The sequence below is a fragment of the Brienomyrus brachyistius genome, chromosome 15, assembly GCF_023856365.1.
Source record: "Brienomyrus brachyistius isolate T26 chromosome 15, BBRACH_0.4, whole genome shotgun sequence".
NCBI lineage: Eukaryota > Metazoa > Chordata > Actinopteri > Osteoglossiformes > Mormyridae > Brienomyrus > Brienomyrus brachyistius.
In genome coordinates this window covers 23,450,321-23,461,652 of record NC_064547.1, presented here as the reverse complement: position 1 = coordinate 23,461,652, position 11,332 = coordinate 23,450,321, and the positions used below count along the sequence as shown (strand labels likewise).

General features: G+C 41.6%; 1 protein-coding gene across 1 annotated transcript; it reads left to right on the top strand.

The window, feature by feature from the left end:
- The first annotated feature begins 1,845 nt into the window (after nucleotides 1–1,845).
- lrrc40 (leucine rich repeat containing 40) lies at nucleotides 1,846–11,144 on the top strand. Its single transcript, XM_048976722.1, has 15 exons — nucleotides 1,846–2,281; nucleotides 3,627–3,808; nucleotides 4,172–4,245; nucleotides 4,461–4,590; nucleotides 5,101–5,224; nucleotides 5,595–5,737; nucleotides 5,997–6,169; nucleotides 6,422–6,512; nucleotides 6,699–6,744; nucleotides 7,090–7,198; nucleotides 7,413–7,520; nucleotides 8,237–8,347; nucleotides 8,801–8,878; nucleotides 8,958–9,143; nucleotides 10,395–11,144. Exons 1-15 carry the CDS (start codon nucleotides 2,140–2,142, stop codon nucleotides 10,498–10,500), a joined length of 1,803 nt encoding a protein of 600 aa, XP_048832679.1. The 5' UTR covers nucleotides 1,846–2,139; the 3' UTR covers nucleotides 10,501–11,144.
- The last annotated feature ends 188 nt before the right edge of the window (nucleotides 11,145–11,332 follow it).

The window sequence follows — 11,332 nt, the reverse complement described above, 5'->3', positions numbered from 1 at the left end:
ACAGCACATGCTGCACATGCACATGGTCAGCTTCGCAGGCCAAGAGACCTTGCATAGACTGGCAGCTGCGGGAAGGTGGGGGGGCACCTGCAGGAAGGGATTCAAAACTGCCCCGACTGGCTAAGCCCGAGGCAGTGTACAGAATGTTGTAGATCTAGAACGCAGTCAAAACATGTTATATCAACATGTTATATCATGGCTCTTAAGTTCAATTACATGTTACATGTACCTCACGGTCAATACATGAGATTTGAGAGCCCTGCCTACTGCATCCATCAGATGTTGCTCTTCCACTTCCACCTTTTCTGAAATCCATCTGTGTGCGCAACCATGCAATAATGTGCTTACAGCGTAATCACATGTAACTTATTTTGGTATTTACATATACATCCTGGACACAACTAATGCTATTTTCTGATTGGCTGGCAGGTGGCTATGAACTCAGCGGAAAACTCCACTCTGTATGCCTGGCCTCATCCATTAATTCTATATAAAGGGACACCTTGGTGAGTGTTATCCTTTACCTGTGGCATGTGAACTGGTTGAAATACATGTGCCTTTGGTCAAAGCATGAGACTTGAGAGCCCTGTACATTCAATATGTTATCAATATGTTATATGAATTCAAACGCATGAACGTATATACACATAGAGTTATGTATCATAGTATAAGCTTAACGGTAGAAGACCATGAGAATTGAGTAAATTGGGCAGAGAGCTTTGGCCTTGGGGATGCTCCAGACCGACAGATTACTCCTCCATTGCAGGTGGGTATCCAGGAGGGAAAAGAAGTCTTCCGCTTGAAGGTGGCACCCATGTCGCTGGTAACTCCTTTGGTTCCTGGATCTGAAGCACTTGAGGTATCTGGTTCCCCAGATGCAGGGACGCATTGAAGCTGGAGCTGAGGTGAAGTTCTGCTGGGGCTTTTTGTGAATCCGTTCATGCTGTGATGACATGCGAAACGAAGGACTCAAAATCGGGTGTTGGGTAAAAAGGGGTTTTATTAACTGAATTGGAGCAGGGAAACAAACGAGACCACGAGGGGTCAAAACAAGAAGAAGGCGAGTATGGTGAAGGACATGGGCAGACAGGAGGAGCGACTCCAATGCCAGACTGAGGATCGAGGAGCCAAACAGGTACTTAAATACAAAGACTAACAAGGGGAAACAAGAAACAAGCGTAGCTCATCAGGATCGTGTTAGGGAGGAGACAGGAGGGTCAGGCAGACATCGCGGGCAGGACATCACAAGGTCTAGTTTTCAAATGTTTGGGTTTATGAATAATTTTTCCATAAAATAAGCATATTAATTTAAAAAGTCTTCCTCCTTATCTTAAATAAGAAAACCAAAACATACGATTTATTGTAAATTCTTTTAGATTCCTAAATTAGCGTATAGCCAATCATGCATATTATTCTAGAATATATTAGAAATCAGAAAGAGAAATATATTGTCAGTAGTTTTATTGTTATGCTTTCCAGACAGACAAACTGCATTGAAAACTTTAAAATGTACGATAACTCACGGTCGAGGCACTAAGGGACCCACTGCCTAATTTGAAGGCTTATAAATATATTCGGCGATAACTGATTGGTTGGATAGTGCGATGGCACGCGGAAACTAATTTAACCATGAATATGCTACCGTTAAAACACCAATCATGTAGCGATTCCTTTATGGAAATTAATGAAACCTTTTTTTTAATTAATGAGCCATCCTGCACCCTAAGGAGCCATTCTGCATCCTCAGCCATTTTACGTTTCGTTATTTTGCGAAATCTTACTTCCGGTGGAAGTGGCGGGTGTCGCGAGGACGTCACGGTGGATAACGTACCGTGATGCTCTGCGTGGCGGCGTCGCTCAGCTGGGCGCGCTCATGTGGTTGCAAACACACCCTTCTACGGCTATGCTAAACCGTAGTAGTAGCTAATCATTGGTTACTGTGTGTATAAATAAACTATGGTATATAACATATAGCATATAGCCAGTATAGCAGGATCACATATGTAAACTGCAATAAATACAACTGTTGTGACGCATAGACGCAAATATCTCGACGACGCAACGCTAGTCAGTCAGCCAGCCAGCCTGGGCTGGATTTGTTGTCTTTAAGGCTGGCCATTCCCAGATCGGTGGAAAAATATGTCGCGTTTTAAATCTGGTGCTAAAATAAACCCAAAATCTGGGTTTGCCAAGGAAAAAGAGTCCCCAGTCCCCCACGGGTTACTGAAATCGGCAAGAAAAAGTGGCCAGCTTAATCTATCTGGACGCGGGTTAACCGAAGGTAAGGGGAAGGGAAAGTGATCTGACTAGTTGTTTGTTGCCTGTGGGTAATCTAGTTAGACGTTGCTTATTCGCAGGAATCATTGTCCCCAGTCGCATGCTATCTTACTGGTTAGTATACAATGTTGTGACCCATCATAAGATAGCCCAGCCTGTGTCTGCTGGTGTATTAAATATTTATTTCTACTTGCATGCAACATCTTAGTGTAGCCGTTATCTTAGGGTTTGGTTATGTTGCCTCTGCAGGATTAAATAGCTGTACTACATAATGTCGTATTGTAGACATTTGTTGTCTTTATTTCGTAATTAAATACTCCGTATTGTTGCAGCGTCCAAAGTTTACCCAGAACAACTCGTTTTCCACGAATCTTCAGAAACGGACCAATGCAAGAACATGTGTTGCTCCGTTAAACGAGAAATATGTATAAATATATGTAGATGTTACGTTATAAATGTATGTCTCTACGTACCCAGTTTATCAGTTCCATAATTCAGGTGAATATAAACATTAGTACAGTGGGCTGGAAAGTGATGTTTATAGGATAGTCACTGTGGATGCTGAACTAAAAGGATAGTTAAGTTCAGAAGCACGGGAATTGGGGTTGGAAGAGTCAGATCGGAGTGCATTTAAAAGATTGCGTTTGTTGGTATATTTGTGGGATCAAATGTGTGGTGTAGGCAAAGGAAGACCTCAAATCCAAACTGCCAGCCTGCACAGCAAACATATCTGCCAATACCAATAGGGGTGCTGTACCATATATACAACCTTTTTCAATGAATCAAAGTGGCAAAACCTGGGAACCAGTTCATAGGATTTCAAAACATATCTGCTAATAATGAAATCACAGTAACCTTCTATTATATATTAATAAACCCTTCTACTAAGGATTAGTGATCAGGGTCAGCCTGTCCCTAAATCTGGGCTACTTGTGTCCTGGTCAGTACCCTGATTAGATTGTTGTAGGTGGATGAACAATGTTAAGTCTGAAGGCTTGCTCTTACAGTGTATATTATGTATTGGTGTTTTTAATGATTTGTTGCATATGTTTAAAAATGCATGGTTAAACATTTGGGGGTGGTGTGTGGCCCAGTGGGCTAAGCCTCTGTACCTGTGCTTGGAAGGTCTCCAGTTCATGCCTGGCCTTGGCAGACCAGTCGAATGTCCCTGGGCACTCGTGCAAGACTGCCCCCTCACTGTGACCCCCATGATTGCCCTCACCTGCATATGTGACTGTGTTTCATGTGGGGAGGGAGGGGAAGTTCCCTATGGGGCTTAGTGAAGTATTTCTGATAGGTTCATCTGCACTGGGAAATGTAATATTTACAAATGTTTTTTCACTCTGTAGTTCCTCAGAGTGTATGGAGGCTGAATATCGATACCCCAGAGGAGGCAAACCAGAACCTGTCTTTTGGAGCCGCGGATCGATGGTGGGAGCAGACTGACCTAACCAAGCTGATCCTGTCTTCAAACAAGCTGGAGCTGTTGTCAGAGGATGTCAGCTTGCTGGCTGCTCTGGTGGTTTTGGATGTGGGTACCTCTTACAACAGCATGTAAGGCAGGGGTGGCCAGTCTTATCCGGCCCGGTGTGTGTGCAGGTTTTTCCGCCGTTCGAACCCAGGTGTGAGGACTCTTTAGTCAGTCAGTCCTCTGATTAATAATCTAATTACAGAATCGCAGTGAAAATCCGGATACCCAGCAACCCTTTCTGGATAAGCCTGGCCACCCCTGGATTAAGGGGTATCTCAACAGCGGATGTCAGTAACCTAAAGGCTGCCTTATGTACCTCAAACTGTTTGGACCAAATCAGAAATTGACCTTAAAATGGTAGCTTTAAAATACTTGTGTGTTTTTTTTCAGTTTCATATTGTCAGTTTTTACAATTTCACTAAGGTCCATGACAATCAACTCACCATCCTTCCCAAAACTATCGGAGAGCTGCAACAACTTCAGAAACTAAATTTAAGGTATTTCTTTTCTGACGTAATACTGTGGGGCTTAAAACTTAAAAATAAGGTGTTTTATTTAATTCAACTTTGAACTTTTATCCATTGCGATACATAAGTAATGTGTGTAATATATGACACACACACACACACAGCAGTCCAAAGGAAAAGGCTTCACATTTCATGGTTTCTTGTGTTGGTCCCTAACCCATAATGTCTTTCTGTTCTCTCTTCAGCCATAATAAGCTGAGGGAATTGCCAGAGCAGCTGTGGAGTCTGACGAACCTCCGTAGTCTGCAGCTGCAGCAGAACGTCCTGGAGGTGCTCCCACAAGGAGTAGGACAGCTGGCTAATTTAGACGAGCTGGTGAGTCTCACTGAGCGGAGAGATTCCCCTCATCCAGATGAAACACTGGTGTGGGCTGTGCAGCAGGGCCCACTTAATGTCAAATTTTACTCTCCAAAATGATAGTTACAAGATCTATTACCTTAAAAACAAACATTTGAATGAATATGTGTTATTCATATGTGAAATCATTAGAGAATATGCGATGTTAGTGAAGTGGATAAACTAAGGTTTTATTTCCCTTTAGAGACAGTTTGGTACTTTTAACATTTTGTTCAATGACATGTAATTGACAGTGGAAGAAGTAAATTTGGGTACCATTATGAGAAAATTGAGGCTTAATTACGTTTGACTTAGAACAAGTGTCAAGACAAAATCTTCACATCTATCCTATGGATAAAATCTCTGGTTTGAGTGATGCCAAGCTTAATTTAAGGTTCATTTCTGTCTTGAAATGGGCAGAAATTGCCTCGAAAAGGGATGCTTGAAGGGAATTTGTTCTAATGAATATTTCTCCTGTGGGGGTGGAAGGATCTCTCTGGGAACCAGCTGATAGAGGTGCCTGACAGTTTAGGAGGCCTCAGTAACCTTGTGAAACTCAACCTCTCCCACAACAAGCTGAAGAGCCTTCCCCTTGGGATCAGTGGCATGACGAGTAAGTCCTCTCAGCGCAGAGCTGCAGTGTGCAATAACGCTGCATCCTTTCAGGATCTGCCATGCTGATTATTGTTTTTTTTAACAGACTGAGCAATAAACAGGGACACAGATTGAATTTAGACGGACAGTCGTGACAAAGAAGTAGATAAACAAGCACTAGAAAGATAGAAAAACTGTCACGAAAGTCAGTTTTTATCAGGTTTCACAGTTTAAAGTCACACACCAATCCTTGTTTGTACCATAATGGAAGGTCAGTGATGTGATTTTTTTTGTATTTTTCCATGTGGCCGTCTGACTGCATGTTAATGTTTCTTTGGAGGCTGCTTGCCTTGTATTGCCCGGTTTGTGAAAATGGGCGTGTTGCATAGATCTGAAGCTCCTGGACTGCACCCGCAATCATCTGGAGAACGTCCCACCGGTCTTGGCTCACATGACATCTCTGGAGCAGCTCTACCTGAGGCACAACAAGCTGCGTCTGCTTCCCGAACTCTCGTCCTGCAAGATGCTGAAGGTGCGCCTGCAGACACCGCCACTCATACTGCTCGCGTCTCCGCTAACTCCACTGATCCTTTTCTAGCTGCTGTTTGAGCCACATGTCCAATCTGATTAAAAACCTTCTTTTTTTTAGCAATGTCAGTGAACTGGTTAGCATAGTCAAGGTCTCTGATACAGTACGTCTCATGTGATGACACCCTTAGATATTGATTGAACCTGTATGTAAAACTGAAATCTGTTGGTTTTTTTTTAATGTTCTTCCACTGTTTGCTCAGGAGCTACATGTCGGCAACAACCAGATAGACTCTGTGGAGGCTCAGCAGCTGAAGCACCTGACCGCTCTTAGCGTTCTGGAGCTGCGGGACAATAAGGTGAAGAACCTGCCCGATGAGGTCACCCTGCTGGAAGGTCTGGAGCGCCTGGATATCTCCAACAATGACATCAGCAGGTGTGCAGACCAGTGTCCCCCAGCACACAAGTACACTGTGTGCTGCAAGGTGCAGTGCAGCCCTTACTGTCAGTGCTGTCTGTTAGCAGAACTGAAAAGTAGTAATAACTGTATTCTAAATGTGAAACAATTATTTTTATAGTCTTCTGGTTTTAATGTTTGACCTTTTTTCATGCATAGAGAAACATCGATTTTCTTCTCATTGATGCCCTGTGCTGAGTGTTGGTTTCCCCTTCATCTTGTCTGACTCAGCCTGCCGTATGCCCTTGGCAACATGACCAAGCTGAAGATCCTGTGTCTGGAAGGCAACCCTCTGAGGACCATTCGCAGAGATCTGTTAACGGTCAGTAAAGGCAATGAATCGCATCTAATTGATGTGAAAGGTATAAAAAATGATATCTTTTGTATAAGTAGGACCCTACACAAAAGTAGGACCTTTTTTGTTAGCAGTAATTATGCTTTTAAGTATATTTACACTCATGAAAATCTGGCCATGGGCAGCTAATGTCACGGACACTTTGCCTTTCAGAAAGGCACTCAAGAGCTCCTAAAATACCTGAGGAGTCGTGTAGAAGGTACGGTGATGCATCCATTAAGCTATTCAGCATTTTCTATGTAGCACGTTTTAAAAAGAAAAATCATTCAACTGAAAAACCACACATATATCCCTGTAATGTTATTTAATACAATATCTCTGAGCTGAGTGCTTCACCCAGAATAAATAGCATTTCTTTTATTTATTCATTAAATAATTTTGTTAGTTTATTGCTGAACAGCTGGTCTATCCTGGTGTAACTGGAAATCTATTTATTCCCAAGTTGTCTTGATGAAGTTCTGCTTTTCTTACTGCTTCATTGGGTCTGATTATACATGCAAAATAATAAAAAAAAACATGTAAATGATTATATTATGCATATTAGAACAGCCAGATGGAAATCCCCAAGATGTCCCACAAACTGCAATGACACTTCCAAGTCAAGCGAAGGTCAACGTTCATGCCATAAAGACACTGAAGACATTGAACTACAGGTACAATTAATCAGCCAAGTGCAGGTTCACCTTCAGTTCTGTGTTTGCATGGAATGTTTAATGTAGCTGGAAGCACAATGAGTTTTTTCCCCTTAAGCATCCTTTTAAAAAAGAATCAGCTTTTTCCCATCTCTGAGTAATTATCTCCTCACAGAGGGGTATGAGAAGAGTTTTAATGAGTCACATTTTGTTGATGAACTGACATTGTTTATAGCGAGAAGCAGGAAACTTCAGTTCCTGATGAGGTGTTTGACGCAGTTGGAAAAGATCCCATTTCCAGTGTGAATTTCAGCAAGAATCTGCTGTGTACATTCCCAGCCAGGTACTTCGTTTCCCATTCAGGTGTTGCTCCCAGTGGACAAATGTTAATAATACAGGAACCCATCACTGAACACACTCTGTGTTGTCAGTAATGCGCTTACAGTTAGTCAAGATCCTTTAGTGTGAGATTCAAAACTGTTATTTTGCAGTTTGCCCATGCGCTGCCTTTAAATCATAGCCTTTTGCCATCACATTTTGTTGTTAAACTGCTTTTCTCCCTTTTAAACAATGAACCGAAGCTGCTTTTGCTAGAATTTTTAGTCACAAGCCTTGGAGGATTTTAACAAATTCAGGTCTGTAGCCCTAAATACTTCTGGTAGGGAACAGGGATCATGTAATGTGTACTGGGCAGAGGTGGAAAGTTCAGGTCCAAAAAGTACAAATCCAGACCAAGGATTAGTTTCAACCAACTAGTTGAGTACTCTGTGACTAACACTTTGTACTCAACTAGTTGGTTGAAACAAAATCTTGGTGTCATTTTGTTCTTTCTGGACCAGAACATTCCACTTCTGGTACCAGGCTAAGTGTATCTCAGGCCAGGATGGTATCTTTAATGACTAATTTGAATTGTAAACCCCAGTGTTTGTTTTTAACCGTTCTATTTACAGATTTATTACTGCCTCTGTTTAGCTTAAGGCTAACGCCTCTTAAAATGCTCTTAATGACTTTTCACTGGAGCAAAATAGTATCATGCTAAATTCTTCTATTGGGTTCAAGGATCATGGAGCTGAAGGACACAGTTACTGACATTAACCTAGGGTTCAACAAGCTGACCAGCCTCCCAGTGGAATTCTGCATGCTGCTGGGCTTGGTGCACATAGATTTCAGGTGAGCACTTTAGCATTCTTGTCTTTATAAGCGCTCGTGGAAAAACCTCATGCTTGTTTATTCAGAAAGGACCACAGCCAGTCAGCAGTAGTTGCTATTAATATGCCACTTAGAGCTCCCAGGGTTCCCAGTTTTCCCTTGTTTTCCTAGAAACATGCATATTTCAAATTTGACATTTTAAACAGTTTTTCCACTTCTTGCATAATGAATAAAAATGGCATGACTGTGCAGTTTGTGTTGACTCACACCATGTAATTTGAAGATAAACAGACTGGAGGATATATGGTGATAACGTGTAAATTACACAAGAGCCTGAAAACAAGATGCACCTGAAACAGAACGTGACGCCATTTATAAGTGTTTACTTCTATTATTACAGAAAGGTTTTTTTTTTTTCCCGATCGCTCTGAAGTAACATAAGAAATCTCCTCCTTACCGTTTTCATCACTTTAGAAACAACCTTTTGGAATCCCTGCCCGCGGAGCTGGAATCCTTAACTAAACTCAGGAGTGTAATTTTATCCTTCAATAGGTAAGCATGTAACACAGTGCCCATGTGGGTCATGCTCACTGTGAAAATGCCTGACCTTGGATACCTGATACTACTGCAGGTTTAAGGTCTTCCCAGAGGTGTTGTACCGGCTTCACACTCTCGAGACGATTTTATTCAGCAACAATCAAGTAGGCAGCATTGACCCCATAAAGTTGAAAGATCTGGAAAGGCTGTCCACCCTAGATCTGCAGAACAATGACATCCTGCATGTTCCCCCGGAGCTGGGCAACTGCACCAGCTTAAGGTAAGAAGAGCTATCTGTCTACATGATACCACAAGGTTGCAACAGTAGTATTAACTAATTCTCCTGATTTAGGGTCCTCTTTGACCCAAAGTGGAAAACAGCAGCAACAAGAGCAGGAGCTTAAAGATGAATATGTGAAAATTGCTGGCCTGCCACAGCATTGTGTATGCCCTGTTTACATTATGAAGTGTATGGGGAGAGAGATGCAAAAGCATGGGAAAAACAGCACAAATGTGTTTAGGCCATTAATCATCTGCTTTGTGTTGAGGTGTAAAGTAACAAAGTAGGTGTAAAGTATCAAAGTTGCTTTCAAGATTGAAACCAGTATTGTAAGTTAGAAGCACTAGGACTGCAACTGAAATAATGGTGATAATTGCTTTGGATGATCAGCCATTTTCCTTGATGGAAGATGATGGCTTTATTCAGCTGAATGTGACTATTGCATGTGTGATGTCACAATATACACTACACTGCACCCCCCACCCCAAATTCAGTCCCCCCCACTCCCAAATTCAAATTTCTTCCACTTTTGAGCACCGCTGCTCAAAGTACCAGCCCGCAAAATGTTTGTAGTTCGTTAAATGTGGCCTGTAGAATAATCTGTTTTCCGCAGAGTGTCATTCCTCTAATCACTGTTAAGCTTGGCAAGTTTCCCCGCTGTTTCTGAATTAAAAAGAAAATATCCGCTTATCATCTTGTGATCTTTCCTTGTTGTGCTGTAGTGTAACACAATGCTGTATTCAAACCAGTCCTGAATGAAATTAAAAGGATAGTAAAAAAAAGTAAGATTTGTATTACTTGGGTAGTATTTTACGGGCTTACTTTTGCTATTACTTGAGTAACATTTTGGTATGCATCTGTACTTTTTAATAACAGTACTTTCTCCACCACTCGCTTTGTGTCAAACACAAGTTTGTCCCTTTTAGTTGTGAGGAACATTTGGTTACTGTGGCATAGAGACTGTTTTGGTGTTGCTGGCTGTGCTTGGCGTGGGTTTAGTGGTACCAACTGGTCTCTCTCACCTAGCAATATGTCGGAAAGGGGGAACTAATGGGGTTTGTGTATGATGTCAGGGAGGGTCACTCTAAATCTGTCTCTGTAGGAGTTCCATGAGGAGGATTTGTAAGAATATTTAATGTTTAAATGGTTAAACCACACCTCTCACTGTGTATAACATCATATATTCCTACTGTGTTGGAGGGATTTCGTTCTCCTGTTTGACTATTTCTGTCTGTTTAAATCCCACCATAGGGCCCTAATGCTTGATGGGAATCCCTTCCGCCATCCTAGGGCTGCGATCGTGGCCAAAGGGACAGACTCTCTCCTGGAGTACCTCAGAAGCAGAATTCCTTCATAGTGTTCTGCGGTATCAGAACCACCACCACTTCATCCAAATTATGGAGAGTGACACACAAACATTCTGTGCTTAAGACATAAAAGATTTTCAAATGTTTTTTGACCCCAGAAGATTTAGTCATGCCTGGGACGAGGCGGTACCTTTTCTGCACTTATCATTCCTGTGCCTAGGCGATACGTTTCCCTTTGCTAAAGTCAAGATACAGACTCTTCTTTGTAACCAATATTCATATTTTAAATGACTATTATTATAGTCAGAATTAAGTTGTGATGAGTCTTGTACATGGTCCAGATTTTCTATGAATATAATCTTCATCACACAACAGTGGCCTGTTTGATGGCAAGCAAGTACTTTTTGTATAATTTCACACTGAACTTACAGTATCTCACCCATTTGTTTTTACTCTCCTGAAATGTACTAGCCAACTTTTAGACAGACAAAATACTGCCAACGCCAAGGTGACTTTGGGAGGATGAAGTGATTTTATAAAATGGGCAAAATCCTTAAACATCCTGAACAATCTGACAGCAGCGTTTGAATGTTTGTAGGTGATTATAACTACCACTGCCTGTATATGTTTGTGAGTGTGTAGTGTTGCCTGCTTGTTGTGGTATATGAAGATAAAATAAAAATTGCTTGCTAAAGTGGGTCTGTTTTTCCTAAGATAATTCTCCAATATGTCTATTAGTATATTCCTTGTTAAGGACTTAGTTGGCTCCACAGCGACAGAGCAATGCTGTAAGGTGTAATGGTGCACTTTTAAGGGTTCACAGCCACAAAGTATATCAGTCATTTTTCACTGTTTCCACATACAAAGAGTTTTGTTTATTGC